This window comes from Eulemur rufifrons, chromosome 3, assembly GCF_041146395.1.
Source record: "Eulemur rufifrons isolate Redbay chromosome 3, OSU_ERuf_1, whole genome shotgun sequence".
Classification (NCBI taxonomy): domain Eukaryota; kingdom Metazoa; phylum Chordata; class Mammalia; order Primates; family Lemuridae; genus Eulemur; species Eulemur rufifrons.
In genome coordinates this window covers 34,886,123-34,906,128 of record NC_090985.1, presented here as the reverse complement: position 1 = coordinate 34,906,128, position 20,006 = coordinate 34,886,123, and the positions used below count along the sequence as shown (strand labels likewise).

Genomic DNA, 20,006 nt, shown 5'->3' with positions numbered 1-20,006 from the left:
CTCTTCTTTAAAACGGGGAGAATTATAGAACCATAGAATCAGAGGGTTGCCATGGGAATTTCAGGAGTTATTGTATGTAAAATGTTTAGAGCAATCATTAGCCACAAGTAGGTATTTGTGCTATTAATAAAGTGCCAATTTTGTTCACCCAGGAAGCTATGATGCTGTATCTATGAACAATTTATAAATGAATAAGTAAAGGATGACTGAGGCTCTTGGACTTACTTTCTGCATTCTTGAGTGTAATGTCAAATAAGAGTGGAGCCTACTTTAATTTTGGTTGTTGTTTTTATTAAGAATGGGGAAAAGACTCTAGCCCTGGCAGAATAATGAGATTACTATGCAGAGTAAGACAATCAGAGTAAACATTAATATTGTCAAACATTTTGGTATGGGTCCTGGACCCAGTTATTTTAAATTCTGATCCCTTCAAAAGACAGCTGGCTGGCTCCAGGTAAGGGACCATAATCTCATAAGGACATTTCACCTTATAAATTAGTTCTTTCATATTTACCTTGAAGAAGGAAGCAAACTTTGTATTGCTGTGATAAATAGAAGAACGATAAACGCACAGACCAGGTTGGACTTGAATACTTCATCCCTCATTTGAGAATACTGTAATTAAAAAAAAAAAAAGGAGAATGAGTTACTTTGCAGTAGAATTGGCCTTTTGGAAGAGTTAAGCTTTTACCAGTGGTTTGGGTTGAAGGAAACATCAAAAAGAAACAAGCCAATTAAATCTTTTTTAAAAAATTAAGAGGAATCCATATTTTAATAAAACCTTTACAGAGTATTAAATTCTCCACTCCTTCCACCCCCTTCCAGTGAGAGCCCAGCAGTAGATACAGTGGGAGGGGGACTTTGCATGAGCTCATCCAGTTCTCCCCTCCCTGTAAACGAACATCATTTTGACAAGACAGAAGAGCACACATCCATATAGGCAGCAAATCAAATTCACATTGACTTTCTTCATGAGTAAACTTAAGTCATTTAAGGATCTTGCCCTGTTTCTTGTTAGGTTTCAGAACATAGGGAAATGTTTTACCAGAGAGTCTTTTTGTATCCTTTTTTTAAATAAAAAAAACAATTGAAAATAAATTCACAGGATCTTAGAATAGAAAGTAGCCTAAGAGATCTCCAGCTAGTGTAGCCCTTTCATTTCACACAAGAGAAACCAAGACTGATAGACCAATATGTTTGACGCCTTCTGTGTCTGCTAGAGGCAGCCCTGGGGAATGGTGGTAACTTTATTTTGATTATCCAGAGTACTCAGTAATTTCATTGTCCAGCTTTAAAAGCCTCTCGAAGGTCAGCATTGAATGTGTACTTCCTTTTGCTCTTGCCCAGTCTCTCGAGCCATCTTGGAGTCGCTAAGTTAGGAATAAGCTACTTGTTTCCGAGGAAGGAAAAGGTTTTTAAAACTGAAACAGACCTTAGAATTAGCCCCAACCAAGCCCCTCCTTTTACCTTCATGCCAGAGAGGCCTGGTAACTTGCTTTGGTCACACAGCATGCGGGTCATGTCTTGGGGGTGGAAGGGGGGAAAACAGAAAGCTAAGGCTCACTTTGGAATTTTGTAAGCCCTGATTTGAATTCACAGTTACTTCACACAGGAAGCCGGCAAATAGATCTCTCACAACACCCTAGGCTCCATGTCCACAATACCAAGACAAGGTTTCAGTCAGGCCAATGAAATAATAAAATTAGTCCGACTTGTTGTTGGTATAGTGTTTGTAATCAACAGTTCCATGATTTTTATTCTCTTGCTGACTTCCTGGAGTGACACTTAATGCTCAGTGTCATGGCTAAGGTTTGGGGAATGACCTGTAGCTGGTGAGCTCCACAGGTGAAGCATCATGCTGTTCGGGGGCTGCAACTTTATTGTTTTTCCTGGGCGATGCTTTTTCTACTCCCCTGTACTGAGGCCTCTGTCTGCTTGCTGGCAACCTGCTTGGTCTCTGGAGGGGAACCAGGAACATGGCTCTGAAGAATCACCGTAAGCCATCCTCACTCTTGATAAAACCACAGAAAACCCATGTTATTCATAGTTACCAACAGTGCTGTCTAAGAACAGGGCACAATCATAAAGACCCACACATGCCAGCTTGAAAATAAATGAGTTAGCCAGAAAGCTGCTAATTCAAAGAAAGACAAATGTCTGAATTCACTCTAACTACCAATTACACAAGATCTAATTATTTTTTGTTGGCTGACTGATTAATTTCAAACCAGCTTGGTTATTTAGATTTGATAATAGAATTAAAAAAAATAATAATTTTTAGTATAATCATTCTCTTCCTTCTTTTCTTCTTTATCATTGCCATCATCATCATCATCACATGTCATCGTCACTATCATCATCACAGCATCTTGGACTTCTAATGGACCACTGTCTTCCCAATTTAGAAATCCTTTCCATAGTATCCCTGATGTCTACTCAAATGTGTGTTAATCATCATCAGGTGACCCTCTCTGCTTTGTCCAGGGAAGTGGGTTTCTTTTCTCTGAGCCTGGACAAGGCATCCTAGCGTTATAAACACCCTCAACTTGGTAACTCCTAGTGCCTGAGCCTGAGAGCCTGCTCCTTTGCAAAGGGTTCTTTTCTATTATTAGCCCATTATCATCATGAAAATGTCCTTTCCTATAGATCCCAAGCTGGAGTCTCTGTCATTCTTTTTCTGAATGTTTCTTACTTAAGACTTAAAAAATGTCACACAATCATCATTTGTCTAGACTTTAGACTAAAATGCATAAGGTTTTATGTTTTCTTCAGATGGCAAGGTGGGTGGAGACAAAGTAGTAGGACTGACTTTGCCAGCATTTCACTGCGATCTGTCAGCATTTCACTGTGAGCAAAGGTAATTTCTTTGAACCTCACTCTTCTTGCCTGTCAAATGGGAACACATTTTTCATTTTAATACACTTTGTGATACTAAAGCATTCTATTATTTTCCTGTTTGGACTTCAGTGCCTAGCACAGCCACATAAGATAACCTTATAATATTTGTGGAGTTGATGTCAATCAAATATAAAATACTGGATTTCAGAATGGAGTGCACTGTTACTTTGGAAATGCAAGGAGAACAGCACTATGAAAAGAAAATTCTTAATTAATTCAGGATGATAGGGTACTGAGATTGAGTGGTGATTCATTTGACTTCCTCTTGATTTGTGAAGGTCTGAACACTGTGGCTCATAGCTATATTAGGCTAGTTGGGTGCTCCTGCCTGCCAAAGTTAGAGACTCCTTGTCACCTGCTCTGTCTTCACCTGACCCTGCTTATCCTTTTATATCTTGGTTATGAGCATGGACTAATCAAGAGCTAGACTACCTGGATTTGAATCCTAGCTCCAATACTTACTAGCTATGCAACCCTGGACAAATTTACTAATCTCTATATGTCTCAGTTTCCTAATCTAGAAAATGGAAGTAATAACAGGAATTGTCTTAAAAGGGTTACAGGGGGAATGAAATGAGTTAATAGTTAATAGAACAGTGCCTTGCACATGATAACCCTGTGTAAATATTTCCTACTGTTAATCAATTAATTATACTTATTTTATTGCTATACTTTTACCTTTGTGAAGCTTGCCTTTTCAACCACAGTGTTGCCTTCTAGAATGTTGTTTTCTATTCCTCTGTATAGAATAGTACCTTGTGGGGACCCCTAGAGAGTCATTGACCAATTTGTCTACCATGTTAGAAAGAATTCTTCTAAAGGGATTATGCTCTCATGTGTGGTCTTTCGACTTGGAAAAGGACCCTGCTCTTGTTTCTCCCCTTGCTTCCTCAAAGATGCCCCATCACTGGGAGGAATTCTCAGCTTCTCCAGCATCCTTAGGAAAGGTATTCTTGAAAACAACCTTATAATTTCCTGAGTTGTTGGTGTGCAAGATAACTTGGCAATCATATATATTTTTTTCAGATGAGACACTTGAGGACCCGAGATGGGAAAGAGCTTGTCATCATGGTCAATTAGTTTGTTGGTGGCAAAGTTTGGACAATAAGCCACATCTCTTGACTGCAGTCAAGTGTTTGGCCCATTGGGCCACTGTCTATGAGCAGGAAGGTCCTGAGGCAGCATCTGAGCCAACTCTAAATGGGATTCATACCAATTAGAAGGACATGCCACTTGGAACAAATTGCAAACACTTCCTTTGAGAGTTTAGATTAGATTTGGAATATTATTATTTTTCAATCTGTAGGGTTTTGGTTTCTTCAGAGAAAGGTCAGAATCTAGTGTAACAAATTTGAATAATAATGACTAGTACCTAGTGTGAGGCAGGCACTGTGCTATGTGTTTTACATGGATGTTCTCATTGAATTATCATGACAAAACTTTGAGTAAGATCTTGTTTATCATATCCCCATTTCATAGGTAAAGAAATTGAGGATTAGAGTAATTGAGAAACCCACTCACACCTTCACAGATTGTAAACAGGGAATCCAAAGTGTTTGACTCTAGAGTGCAAGGTCTCAGTGACTGCACTAACTGCTGCTACCTTGCTATTTTCAGGGTGAGACCATCTTGTTTATAGAGTGCATGATTGCATGACAGCATTTGTTGGCATATTTCAGTGGTGTAATTTCTGATACAAAGAAAGGGAATGTGTTAAAAATTTGAGTCTGTGAAAATCTTGGTATAGTATGAAAGTGAAGCATGACCTGAGCAAAGAATGGACTTTAGAAACACCCTATGAATTAGTTTAATAAAATGACACTGCTGTATTTTCTGGATCAATGAATGGATCCTTAGCACAGTGCCATGCAAAGTAATGAGCCCTTTTCTTAGGCTTCAATGGGTGAACCAGTAACAGGGAAGAAAACAAAAGACAGTAGATTTTATTTAAATGCAGCAGCAGAAGACGGACAACAATCTTTGAAGGATTAATAAACTATTTCAAAAATGAATATTCCTACTTGATTTGATGAAGTTAAGATTTGGAGTTCCTTCCAAGGAAATGAGGCAGGAAGAATTTGTGTTCTATTTTATTCACGTCTGGGGATGTTGGCCCTGTATTCTCTTGCAAGACATCTTCAGAAATGAAATCAGAGCTATGAGGGTCAATGGGGGGGGGGGTTTCTTAGATCTGGCACAAAGAAGCTGGGAAACCCGAGTCTGGTCACATGATGAAAAAGTCCATTCCAGATTCTACATCCACAGAGGAATGATCAGGGAAGCTCACTTGCAGAAGTGATGAACAGACTCTCCAGCCTTCTATGTTTCCTTGCCTGTGACAGTCTTGAGAAATCTTCCTAGGTGAGGGGGAGAAAAATCACCATGTTCTCCTAGATTCTCCATTTTGACCACAAGCTAAAAGATACTGACTAAATTCTTACATCTGTGCAAGATGTAGAGGGTGCTTCTAACTAAAGCAATTATCTAGTTCATTGTCCAAACTATACCTGTACTCTGTCTTTTTATTCAAGAGTGTGTGTGATTAAAAAGTCTTATAGCTGGAATGGATTATATATGTCATCTTGGTAACCAATGGCCACGTCACTCAGTAATCTCTTAGGTATGAGCTGTTTACCCCTGCCTGAATATTTACAGTGATGGGGGAAATCGAATTCTCTCTTGGCAGCCCATTTCATCTTTGGATAAACTTAGTTTGAAGAAAGATAATTTTCTAGCACATCTTTCATGAGTATAAATTAATGTCTATGTTAAATTAAAGAAGAATCTTAATTTGGATAATCTGTTCATCTGGCTTTTAACCTCTGTTCTATTGTTAAATTCATGCATTATGTAGCAGGGCAATGGCCTAGAGCTTCCTTAAATTAGACCATTTGGATAAAAGGCATAATTGTAATAAGAGACTAATTTTCAATATTTTTTTTTTGTTTTGAAATAGACCATCTTCTCTATCTTGATGTCTACTCCAATAACATCATTATCAGGAGCGATTCCATGAGTGATAGGTGCTTGTGGAATTGCTCACTGACATACTTCTTCCCAAGTAAACTGACCTTTGAGCAAAAGTGGATTTCATCGTGTTTGGTTGATTCACAAGGAAATATGCTAACATGTATCTAAAATAGAGAGCCTCAGAAGTATGAAACTGAGAGGACCACTCCCGCCCCCCCTAGATGACAGAAGACCTTTAAAGGTAATACATTTTTTTAATGTTATGTTCTTCCTTGGTAGGGGAGTTTGACGGTGATATGAGAATTCCAGGCACAACTTTTACAAAGCTTCCAACCCAGCTCATCCTCCTCAATATCTTCCATCCTTGGGAAGAAGGGCTCTTTTGTTCTTGAGTGATTCAGCCCCTCAAGCCTTGGGGAGGCCAAAAGAGTGGAAACTATTCCTATATTCTTTGGCTAGAAGCCCCTGGTTGTAGATGATGATGTTTGTACATGAAGCATTAGAATTGCTTTAGTGACCAGGTCAATGACCTTGTAATTCTGTAATTCTACACTACACTATTACAGGTGACATTGGTACTTCTGACTCAGAAAATGCTGACTTTGTGGGAATGTAGTTGGATAATGATTTATAAAAATATACATGTGAAAAGCCCTTGATATCACTGGATTACCTAGAGGGCAGGAGAAATAGCAGTATTTTACCAGGTAATATTAAGAATATAAAGGAGTCTCATAAGGCTGTTGTTTGAATAAGAGATGGATTTCTTCTCTAAGCCTTTTGAAACCTGCCCTTTATGCCTGAAGGAAGAGACCTAATGCTGTAACAGAATAATTCCTTTAAAAATAATTTTAATAATAAGATCATGAAAATGATCAGGAAGTGTCTGATTTAGAAAAATGAAAGAGAAAGCCTGAGACCATTTGGTTCACATTCCATGTTTCCATCTCTATGCATCTAAATATAAAATGGAATGGTTTAACAAATTCTGAATGTCTCCAAGATAAAAATGTGCATTTTTTCTCATTACCTAATGCCAGAGTCCAACACCCTAACCATCAGCAAGTTCACACATTTGCTTTGCCTTCTTTTCTTTGCCCCAATTCCTCCTTTATTACTTTATTCCAATCATTTTAACTCCAATAAAAGTTAATGGGAAGAAGAAAGAAACATTTTAGAATTTGCAGTGCCTGTTTTTGAAAATTTTAAAGCCCCCATTTAACTTTGATTTTCTTTATAAACGACAGAGAAAATTGAGAAAAATTCTGGACATAGATATGAAGCAATGATACTCAGCCAAAGGATTGTCTAAAGGTTCCCTTGAGTGGCAAATCCTTGTTTTTATGTGGCTGCTGACAGGAAAAAAGTAACATTAAATGAATATTTCAAAACTACTCAGCATAGACCTTGCTTTGTAGTAAGCACAATTTATGATGTTATTATTATTACATAAAAATAGGCAAAATCTGATAGTTTATTTGTATGTAAGAAATGAAGTTCAATCACCTGCAGTTTTGTTCAAGATGCCTTTGGTCGTTTTAGAGGCTATCTCTGGTTTTTCTCTCTCTCTTAAGCCATGTCATCACACAACTAATTCTGTGATCACTTGAGCTAATCAGCTTCTTTTGGATACACAGCTCAGGGATGGTTCAAGGACTCATCATTTCTATTCCCACTGCCCTAAGAAAAAAGGTGTTTCCTGCATTTGCAAATTCACTTATTTGATTTGATTTTTACATGTGCATGGATAGCTGGGGTACTAGAGTTACCCTCATTTTAGTTTATCTTTAGCAAGGTTTTGAGTGTTGCCAGTAACGTGATGGATTTTTTTGTGTATGTGTGTGCTTACGCGTGTATACATGTGTGCATGTTTATGCAGGTATGTGTGGGGGTGAACAGAGGGTAAAAGAGATGTTCAGGGTTATAGTTTTGCTTTTTTTTTTTTTTTTTGCCTCCAAGGTATTTGCCATATAAATTGCTATATACTGCCTCCCATGTACCCTACCAGCCTCATCCTCAATGAATTCCAAACTATATGGAAAGCAGCACTATGAAAAGGATAGGCTTTTTTACGGTAGACATGGTAGAATAGCTTGGGGAGACACAGTGAATCATTTGAATTCCAGCTCTGCCGCCTTCTACTAGTGTGGGCCTTGGAAAAGCTGCTCAAACTCTCTGAGACTCCCTCACCTGTCAAATAGTAAAGCTAATGTCTACAGGAAAGGAGGTAACAAATATAAAATACAAATGATAGGGCCTGATATGGCAGTAAGTGATCCACAAATATCAGTTTCCTTGTAACATCACTGCCTCAGTTGCAATTCATTGCAGACTTTAAAGCACTTAATAAGTATTGTCTGCATTTCATCTACATGACAATGCTGTGAGGTGATCATTCTCATGCCCATTTTTAGGATGGGAAGTTCAGTGACTGGCCCAAGATCACAAGCTAGAGTGTAAGGTCCAGGGAGTAGAAGCCATGGCTTTCTGTCTTCCCACTGAGCCAGGGTACATGACATCTGGTGGAGTGGCCACAAACGGAGCACAAAACAAGCAGACTGAATGCTCTGAGCTGTGGTGGATGGACTCCCCAGGAACCACCAGAGGGAATGCTCTGAGCTGTGCCAGATGGACTGCACCATACAAGGCAGAAGGACAATTCTTTCAGAGGCATAAAGAAACCCATATGTGAAACTATATCAAGTCCTTGGTTGACTTTTCCTCCTAGGAATAAAGACATGACCTTTGGTTATGACTGAACACTAAATATTCTTAAAGAGACAGACGATTCTTCTCATCTTATTTGGAAGATGGTGATAATAGGGGGCTTGGAATAATCTAATCATTTAGAAAAAAGACAAATGAATGACACTTACATATTTAAACACATCCCAGGGGCCAAGGTGGTCACTGCTGGTGCTCCAGTGGTCCTGGGGCATTGATGGAAACATCTCTCCCAGTGGGCTACAAGTCTGCACTTGGTTAGATTTATGAAGGTTAGGACCCTGATACCATGAGATATAAGATACATTAAGATTGTCCCCTCCCACCATTTTTAATAAAGTAGCTTCTTTTAAAAGGCTCTAGGAGAAGTGTGATGTTTATTTTAAGTGATGGTTTAGCCTCATCCAGTTTTGAATTGGCATAAGATTAATTAGAAGGACAAGGGAAAAGATGGACTATTGCATTTATTAAAACATCTATTATATGAAGATTGTGTCATCTAATTTACACAACAACCCCCAAGAGCAGATGATCATTATCATCTCAGGGAGATCAAGCCCCTTGTTCTGCATCACCGGCCAGTAGCTCGCTCTGTCTTTTAGCAAAGACTTGTGAGCTAAATGAGAATTTTATATGTGTGTGATATCAACTTGTCATTATTCATTAATGATCGGTAATGTCCTTTGTGCCCACTTCCATTTCCAAAATGGGGTTAGAATCAAGGTCTGTGTGATCCCAGAGCCTGTCCTCCTGGTACCACTGAAAGACATCTCCCCTAGGCCCATCAAAGGCTGTATTAGCTTTGAGCTTGCACCTGGGGACCTTCTGCTATAAGCTGATCTCTGAAGATGTGGGGCAAGTCTCCATGCTCCATGTTCTCATGCTCCAAGGACAGAGAAGGGTGGTTTACCACCTAGAATAACAGAATCCCAAAAGAGTATTTTTCAAAATGCAAGTCTTCCTGCAAATTCAGAATCTCCTTGGCAGAGTGAGGGGAAGGTACTTGCATTTCAAATGAGATCCCTAGGTGATTCTCAGGTTTGAAAACTATTAGCCTAGGACAAAGAGGGTTTTATTGCATAAAGTTGCACAAGGACAAAAGGAGACCTTTTCTCAAAGAAAAATTTTCAGAATTAAGCAGGAAGATAGTATTGAAAGAAGGAAGGAAATCTAATCTTCATGGAAATGGCTTGATATTAACACTTTTACCCATGAAAATGCCCATGTCCAAAGCATAACTAACCAATAAAATTTGAAGTATGTATTAAACATATCTTAGTCTTTATTTGAGATAAGGAGGTCACCTTATTGTAAAGTGCTGACATTGGTTTTGGAAAGCCAAGGTTAAGGAACTCATTCCAAATAAGTGTTCCTATGTTATTAAGCTCTCCTAAGGCACCAAAGGTTTTAAGTTGGTTTCTCTGGCCTGGAAAAATCCATAAATAATTGTAATTAATTGCTTTCCCCATCCTAAGCTTCATTCAGAACCTTGTTCCAGAAGAGAAATGAGGCCCAGAGGCTGAGAAATATCACCTTCTTATAAGCACTGTGAAAATGGAAGGGCTTAAGATAAATGATCTTACAAAAGGTTAAGTTCCTCACTGTATAAAGAAGGCTCACAAATCAATAAGACAAAGGTAAGCACCACAATAAAAGATAGGCAGTTAAGACACATCTAATGGCAGATGGGAGGGGGGGAGAAAAGGATGGGTATATACACACCTAATGGGTGTAGTGTGCACTGTCTAGGGGATGGACATGCTCGAAGCTCTGACTCGGGTAGAGCAAAGGGCAATATATGTAACTTAAACATTTGTGCCCCGTAATATGCTGAAATAAAAAAAGATTAAAAAAAAAAAAAAGAAAAATGTGTAAATCACACCATTAAGATTTTATAAATGAGTAAATCACAAAAGGAGAAATATAAACACCAAAACACGTACAGAAAGACCTTCAACTTCAGTCATAATTTAAAAAATAAAAATAAAAATGACAGGGAGATGCTGTTTGCTTCTTACCAAATTGGCAATGTTTTAAAAATATAAGCACAAATTTTGAGGGCAATTTCAAAATGCCTATCAAGTATTTTAAAATGTACATTCTCTTTTATACATCCTTAGAATTTTACCCTAAGGAAACAAATAATCATGGATGTATAGTTTAATGAAGAGAATGGTGTAATTTAATATAGTGAAAAACTGAAAAAAGAAAAGCAAAACAATGGTTAAAACATGCAATGGGATAGTATTCAGATACTAAAATTATTTTGTAATTTAATGTTTAATAATGTGGGAAAAAGCTCAAGCAAAGACTGCTTAATGCTATATTACAAAAACTTATGTACAAAATGATCTATTTTTATACAACATTGCATAAATTAGTTTATAGATTCACATTCATGTAAGATCAGAATGACAGATGCCAAAACGGTAACAGTGGTTATTGGGGGTTGAAAGATCCAAAGAGATTTCATTTTCTTCTTTTTTGCCTTATTATGCTTAGTATAAACTTTCATTAGTGAAAATGCATTCTTTTTTAATAAGAAAAAAAATCCAATATGATCGATAGTGTTTGACAAACATATTATGTTTTCCACATCTCTTTACCACAGTTCTAATTTTTGCTTGCCCCTGAGATATTTAAACCCTCTTGGGAAATATTTAGCCCAAATAAAGAGGGGCAAAGGATTCGTCTGTGAAATCTGGGAGGAGCTGAAGAGGACCATGGACAACGGGATTAGCACTGCCTCCTCCCTGCAATCCAGGGGTCAGCTCAGAAAGCCCTCATGAGGTTGCTGGGAAGTGAAGATATTGCGAACCACTAATTCTAACCTGGCCGAGGCCCAAGACTTGGAGCATGTGACTTGTCACATGACATCCTCACTGGATGATTTTTGAGAGTGAAAGGAGTTGCTACTAATAACGACATTGGGAAAGTAAGTGTCCAAGACTGTCCTGGGCAAACCAGGACATATGGCTACCATGGTCATAGGAAATTCATAGATTCATGGTATTGACTGCCAAGGAGGTCAGGAGCTGTTCCATTTCCTCCTTTCACAGATGAAGAAACCAAGGACTAGAGAAGAGAACTGTGTTGTGCCAACTTGTCTGAGCCATAGGAGTCTTGAGCACACTGTTCTGAAGTTTAACTCAAAAGACTCCTGAGGGGAGAGGGGAGTGAACCACCTTTGCAATTCCATGGCAGGGAGTGCTCAGAACTGTTTTTCTCCCCTGAAAAGAGTCACATCAAAACTGACTCACGTCTTTTGGCTCTTAGAATTCATAAAAATATCCTCAGAGCAGCTATGGGGGGTGAGGCAGTCTCCCCCAATCTTCTTAAACTGAGTCTTTATTTATTTCCATATTTATTCCACAAGTGTTTATGCAACATCATGAGGTATATAACAGTCCTGTTTCATATAACACTGTGTGTAGATATGCCAATTCTTATAATTGTAAGTGACCAGGAAATGTCTGAATGATAGTTTCATATATTTTAATGGAGCTTTGTTCCTTTCAGTGTTTGAACATTTCAGTGTTCTCTAATTCACTCATAAAGGTGGAGAGAACAGGTTCCCTTATTCAGGTATTCATGTGTCTTCTGATTATTCAGCAAGAGTAAAGCCTTTTCTTTCCTATAAAGATGGCAAGAGTACAGTCATTGTTTCCATTTCCACTTTTCCTTTCAGAAAACATGCTTTTATGGTCCAAACTTGTTCCCAAGAAGCAGGGTAAGGCAGTGGGAAGAGAAGAGGCTTTGGAAATTCTAAGGTGCACATTTTAATTAAAGTGTAAAAATTCTGTTAGAATGCACACTTGAAAATTTCTAAAATCAGAAGGCATCTTATTATCAGGGGAATCTTAAAATCTTGTTTTTTCTAGGGAGGTTTGCGATTGCTTCTGCTGGTCACCAGGTGGCAACATCAACACAACCCAGGACCACTTTAAATTAAATTCTCTGCTTGAGGGTTTTTTTAGACCACATTCAGAGTGTGAATTCATGTAGCAAACCTATGCAGATTCCATTTTGAAATTTAAATTCTTGGGGATATTTGCTCCTTTATTTAGTCAATACCAAGGTATAGGCACGGGGGTTTCCTCACTGCCCTTGTCTTCTGGGGGATTGTTTTCTCTTCATCTTTACTCTGAAGGTGTAAGCCCCGCTTATTAATGTGTGTATGTGGGTGTTTCCTCTTAGACGTTCATGTTGAAGGATTTTTCTTTCTGAGTGCTGTGTAGAAAATAGAGCATCCCACAACGGATGGTACTTAGAGTCAATGGAATATGATAGCTGGATTTTGAGATCTGTGATTTCTACTTAACCTCCTGGGGGCTCAGGTTTCTCTTTTGTAAGTGGGACAGTGATGTTTCTCTGAGGATGCCATAAACTGATATATATAATGCCAGGCATAGAGTAGCTACACACTAATACTGTTCACTGATTCTGGAATCCTATGTCTTCGAAGGTCTTGTTTTTATTTTGCTACAGCTCTAGGACTCTTTCCTACTTAATCTCTAGCCCAAACCCCTTACCCTATTCTTCCCACCCCATCCAAAGTTAAAAAAAAAAAAAAAAAAGAGGATGCGGATAGCACAGGATTGTCTTCTTCAAACAAGAGCCCGGGAAGCAAGTCCTGGGGACTCCAGGCAGAGGCAGTGCAGTGAACAGACGAGAGCATTGGCTTTGGTGTCACCGTAGGCTTGGATCTCAGTCCCTCTACTGACAGTTTGACTTTGGGCAGGTTTCAAAATTATTTTCCCATATCTCCTTTCATCAAGTATAAGAAGAGGCTTGTAATAATGTCTATTTTATTCCACTGCTGTTGTTAGTCAACTTGTGCAAATAGCTCAGAAATAGTGCCTGGTACTTGGTAAACACCCAATGGATGTTACTTATTATATACTCTCTGCTTAGCAGTAACCCAGTTCCTAGAGAGGATTTCAGAGCCAGAGTCAATGAGGAATGACTCTGTGACACGAGAGGAGTCAATGTTTTCAGATGCACCCCATTGCTGTCACTACCAGGGAACTCGTAAAATGCACAGTATAGGCTGGGTGGCCTATGGCTGGACTGTCAATGGGCAAGTTCCATGTCTGTTTAGGACGCTGTCCTCTGACTCTCCTGTAAGAACCACCCCTGGCTGTAGAAATCAACCTCTGACATACTGTGCCTCCCCTAGGCCCATTCCTGCTCCAGTGCCAGATGGCTGTAGATGAGGTGAGGACGCAATTAAAGAAAACATGCTAGAAACTATCCATAGTCTGCAGGGGTTAGGTCATTAGTGAAGCAAGTACATCTTTAGCAAAAACGAATAAAAAGGTTTAGTATTAGCTCTGGACACAGGCATTTACACAGGCTAATTGAGAGGATGTTTTGCAAAGCCACCTTACTCTTTGTCCTAGCTTCTTCCATGCAGTAACCAAGGAAGAAAATGCATTTAATTTGGACCTTAAGCCTTTAATTATATTATGAATACGAAAAGCCCACCTGCTATTTTTTGGGGGGTGATTAAGTGAGGCAAAATGTTTCTTTTCCTTTTATTTTCTTTGTACATGGACATAATACATTTCAAATTGGGAACTGCAGGTGAAGATTTTAATTTTGGAGTTTGCAATCTCTAGGTAGTTATCAAAGAAACTTATTGGGAATGGTGTATGTGCACAGAAGTGTGAATTTCCCAAACTTAGGAAAGCAGAATCTCCCAGGCAGCTGAGCAAACTCACAAAAAATTGCTCACTGGAGCTTTACAAAGTATTGGATCAAACTCCTGAAATTTGCTTGCACATTTCCTGCTGTTCTTGCCCAAGGCTCCTGCAGATGCCAAGCACCTCCTGTGCTCAGTCAAGGAAGGTCTGTCAGCTTCCGTCAGTGTAAAGGAGCAGCCCAGTTCAGCGGGGACAGCACCTCCTCTTCCCACTCCCATTTAGAAAGTCAAAGCTGGGGTGGGGGAGGGGCATGGGAAAAAGTCATCCTCAGTATGGGTCAGTATGGTGATAGCTGCCAATTGTGAATACTTCACCTAATCAAGGCCTTCCCCTGGAGCCTTTCATATTAACCTACGGGGGAGGCATGTTCATTATCTTCATTGTACAAGGAGAATTTCATACTCAGAGAGATTAGTTCACTATCAAAGGTCATGGAGCAAGGAAGTGGTAGAGGAGGAAATCTAACCTGACTCTGAATCTAGAACACATGTTCTTTCTAGTGTATCTAGATCAGGGGGGTTCTGAGCCAACAGACAACTGGGGAAATGGGATAATAGTTGTCTAAAATCTAAGGAAGACAGTGTTTATTACTAATGCTTACATCAAGTTATTGGGTGCCTTCATACATTATGTTACAACTGTGGCAACTCATGTGAGTTCACCTAAAAGCAAACGCAAGTGGGTGTTAATACCACTTGGCTTAATAATCTCAAAGTGGAAGAAACTACTTTTATGCTTACTGAGTTAAAGGAGTCTTTGTTCTTTTAGTTCTCTCTTCCCTAAAGAGCAAGCTGAAGCTCTCTTTATCTAACCAGCATCTCCTCTCATGTCCTTTAGTCTACTCATGATTTTCAAAGAGAAAAAGAAAAGACAGTACCAAACCAAACCAAACAACAAACAAACAAAGAAACCAAAACCACAGCCCCTGGGCTCTCTCTCTGGGCCCATGAACATTTACAACAATTTACTTCAGAAAAAGAGCCGCAGTGGAGACCCAGCTCTACCTTGTGCTCCAGGCTGGAGTCTTTAAACATCAGTGAGAATGGCTTGATATGCTCTCTTCTCAATTTATCGCCACTTCGCAAGTCGATGGTATGTTCTATTCTCTTGTTAATTTCCTCAGGCCCAGACTGGACATGCAAAGCTTGTGCAAGATGGTTTGGAAGCAGATTTATTGAATTTCTTGTTAGGGCTGCCAGAGTCTAGGGGGAAAGCACATGCAAACACAATAAACCTGCTAGTCCCCTTGGATCAAAAGAAATGTAATGTTTTTAGATCATGTTGCATTGCAAACAGTAATAGCATTCCATGCAGTTGTATTCAGTGAAACCTACAGAAGTTGATCAGATTTGCATTTGGTTCAGAGAAACACGACCTGGCAAAATATCACATCAAGAGGGACACTTCCCTTTCCTCTGTGTAGGTGCACTGAATTTCTTCGGTTGAACTATTTGGAGAATTGTTAGCTGAGAAATGTTAATCCATATCCTTTCTCTAACCAGGCACATCCCAGGTATGAGAGAAAGAGAACGACAAAACAACAACAACAAAAACCCCAGAAAGTAAATATATCTGAAAAGCCCACAAAAATGATCATCTCCAATTGAGAAGATTCCACATTTTCATATGATCTTTCATTTAATGGTGGTGGAGACACTTAGGGTCCCATGGCTTGCATTTTTTTTTAGCGTTCCTTATAGGCAGACAGCCAAATGTGCCAAGATCTGCTCCTTAAACTTGATGAAGATTGTTAAATTTTTATAATTCACTAATATTCTCCTCCCCCTAGCATAGATCATTATATATCTATGTATTCACATAGATATATGTGTGCAATTTCCTTTAGGAAAAAAATGCAAGCAGTTGCAGCCTCCCACCATTTCATAGGGCTAAACAACAGGAGATGGGGAAAGGTACAACCACCATGGTTGGTAATTGGATATGGATACATGGATGCAGAAATTGCGTTGGCTTATGAGGCCATACCAGGCTTGGCAGGGAGACATTGTTTCCTGGTGATTCAGCAGCCATGAGATCAACTCTCTCGATCTAGCTAAATGCAATGTTCACTCCAGCTCCAATTCAAAACAGCTTCTTTGACATAAAAAAAAGTGTGAGTTGGACCTGAAGGGACAGAAACAGGAAAGCCCATCCCATCCCCCCAGAGATTTCCTTGGGGGGAAGATAAGATGAGCTGTGTCTGTAGAATGAGTGAGGAAGTGAAAACTCCCTGCCTCTGTGCACACTCACCGCACCTGCTTTTCTCTGCCAGGTTCTCAGTTTGACTATGTTTAGAACACGGGCTAGACTGAGATGAGATTGTGGAACCATCAAATGGCAGTCTGTGAGAGGTAACAGAGGGCCTTGGAGACCCTCTTGCCCAAACCTTCGGGTATTGATGAGCCTCGGAGAGACTCGCTCATTTGCAGCCAAGTCAGATCTGTCTACTGACTCCAGGACCACAGCTGGAGTCAGGAGCTTTGGCCTCTGCGAAACCAACCAGCCCACTCCATAAGGATTCTTCCCACGGTATTGTTGGACCCTTCATTTTAACCTTCATGAAGTTGTTCAATGTAATATAAGTATGAGAACTCTAAAGAATTTTATAGAAAGGCTCGTCACTGGTAGAATTTACTGAAACCCTCTCCTCCAGCCCCAGGATAAAAGATGAAGGTGCATGTGTCAACACAAGAGAGCAAAGTATATGCTCTTAGGGCACCAAAGCATGTAATTGCAGCTCTGAGTACCAAGAAGACTACTCCAGAGAAAAGAAACAACGCTAGTGGAGGGAGCTATGGCTGCAGAAGGGCTGGAGCTGAGAGAAGGAAGCAGGGACCAATGTTCCAGAAAACTGAACAGTAGGATCCATGCAGGGCCAGAGGGCTTAGCCCCTGGGATAACTATTAGTGCAGCACCCCAGAAAACAGAGGAAGCTGGGCTCCTAGCCACTCGGTGTATCTCCCATTGGTTTCTTGGGTGGAAATTCTTTCCATACAACTTGGAAAATGACAAAAGCTTAGTTTTCTATCCTGGAGAGGAGGCGGGAAGGACACTCCAGCTGCCCTCATCTGTCCACACATTCTGCCTTTGGGATGCCAGGATGATCTCTGGTAAGTGCTTGGAGCTGGAGTCTAATAGCTGGAGATAAAATCCACCACAGTAGCTACGTACACTCGTAGTTAGGCATCTCTATTGCTTTCGGAAATTTTAATTTTCTTACAGTTTTCCTTCTTTGAACTAAATTGAGTTTCTCCACTCCACCAGTCCCTTATGCCTGACTTGAAGGGAGACGATGGTTTGAGATGACCTGTGATACTCCTCTCTTCCCATTGGTAATGACCACTAAGATTTGACCACATGTTCACCTTCAGAGGGATAATGATGCTAACACCCAAAATCCATACACTGATATCTTCAGAGTGACTCATTTGTAAGCAGTATTGGGGAAATGTGTAACATGTCTTATTTGTCTATTTCGAGTCATGCTGGAATGAGCTGTTTTTAATAGACAGGGCTTTCTCTTTTTAAGACTTACAGCATCAGTGTGAGCTAGACTGGGATCATGTTAAAAAATAGCAAAAGCTTTCAGATATGATTCCAGTCTTAAATTAACCTCCAAACTGTTGAGAAGTTCTTTCACATAAACAACTTATGCAATTGACGAGGAAAAACAAATGGATGAAATGGAAGGAAATGGGAAATGCCATGAGAATAATTGAATATAATATATATAATTAAAACATATTTGAATATGTTTCAATGTATAATTGAAGTATGTATATTATATTTACACACAATAATAAATATGTCTATGTATTTATTTAGCTGGCATTTTTTGATATTTAGGAGGCCAGATTAGACCAGCAAGGTTATAGATAATGTTATAAACATTGTTATAAATGCTAAAACTAATGTTATAAATATATAATGTTCTAAATAAATAATGCTGTTTATTTACTTTAGCTGGCGTTTTAGATATTCAGGAGGTCAGGCTGGAGCAGCAGAAATGTCAAAGTTTGCTGCTGAGATGGCCTCTCGTGACTGAGTTTCTTCACAGAAAGATGTTGCAGCCCCTAGATTTATCCTAACAGGGATTCATGCCGTCTTCAAGTATTTCAGAAAATACTTCCTCCCTTACAGGCACTTAAGACAGATCAAAGATCAAATGAGAACCAAAGTCCCTTCTGAGCCCACGTTTCTGAAGATAGGGTCTTGCCTAGTCTGGGGGTTCTGGTGAAGATTATAATCAAATGGTGGTCTGGACAGCCCTTTTTTTTTTTTTTTTTTTGAGACAGAGTCTTGCTCTGTTGCCCAGGCTAGAGTGCCGTGGCGTCAGCCTAGCTCACAGCAACCTCAAACTCCTGGGCTCAAGCAATCCTCCTGCCTTAGCCTCCCGAGTAGCTGGGACTACAGGCGCGTGCCACCATGCCTGGCTAATTTTTTCTATATATATTTTTAGTTGTCCATATAATTTCTTTCTATTTTTAGTAGAGACGAGGTCTCACTCTTGCTCAGGCTGGTCTCGAACTCCTGACCTTGAGTGATCCATCTGCCTCGGCCTCCCAGAGTGCTAGGATTACAGGCGTGAGCCACCGTGCCGGGACTTGGCCAGCCCTTTGTAAACTGCATTTGAATAGGGTGGAGGAAGTCACAAATCCTATTAAGCTCATCATCTGGTTTATGACCAGGAGACTTTGGAACTTATTTTTTATCTGTGTACTCACTAAAACCCTACTTTTTCTATAGATCCTATCACTTCATGGATGGCCATAAACTTTGGTATTTGTTAATTAGTTTGTCACAGCAAATAAATTCTTCCCAGCAAGATTTCAGGCTGAAGGTGTACTATTTGAAACATCCAGTTTTGTTGGGTCAAAAACACTTTGGCTCTTATGGGTCACATATTCCAATCTCAAAACACCCTGTAAAGCATCCCCATAGACACTGGTTTCAGTGCTGGAGTACTCTATTTCATTATTAAATCTTCCTAACTCACCCTTTCTCAGAAATGCGTCCAAGCAACAAGAATGAAGGGATGTTTTATTTTTTGTAGTGGTTCTGTGGACCAGTCAGTTTAGAAAATGTAGATTCATTACTTGTTTACTGCCATTTCTCCTTGCCTTGACTTTTTCTCTTTTGTTTGTTTCTTTATTCCCAGTGCCTATGCCAATCCCTGATAATTTGTAGCCCCTTAGTGCATGTTTATTGAATGAAAAAATTCTTATCCTCCTATTGGAATCTCACAGTACATTTCACTGAGGTAAAGGCACTGATAAGATCTGCAGAAACAAGAATTTTAAATTCTGCATCTGCCAAACCTGACCACAAACCCCACTTTTTAAAAATTGCCTCTACATGTTCCATGGACTACTGTTTGGGAAACAGTTCTCTAAAGTTCTCTACTTTTATTCACAACGTCCACCTACTGGACCTGTTTCTGATCTTTGAATAAGATCTATTTTATTTTCTTCCATGTGGCTGCCTTCTAATGCCCTGAGCTTTCTTCTCCAGGAAAATGGCTTTGATTTCCCTAGTCATTCCACAGGTGACACAGCTTCTTGCACAATGCTTTCTAGTTTATCTATGCTGTGTTTACTACTGCACAGAGTATCGGGCTTAATGCAAATGACATCTGACTTTGTGCTAGAGCTCAGACACTCGACAATAATCTGACCTATTAAACAATTATTCAGTTTATTATATTTTATG

At 39.5% G+C, this 20,006-nt stretch overlaps 1 protein-coding gene across 1 annotated transcript in view; it reads right to left on the bottom strand.

The window, feature by feature from the left end:
• ADCY8 (adenylate cyclase 8) overlaps positions 1–20,006 on the bottom strand; it is a 221,129-nt gene that overhangs the window by 65,424 nt on the left and 135,699 nt on the right. Inside the window, exons 8-9 of the mRNA XM_069465970.1 lie at positions 15,302–15,499; positions 515–615 (exon numbers count right to left, since the gene is read on the bottom strand). Coding sequence (XP_069322071.1) covers positions 515–615; positions 15,302–15,499 — 299 coding nt within the window. The remainder of the gene's footprint in view (positions 1–514; positions 616–15,301; positions 15,500–20,006) is intronic.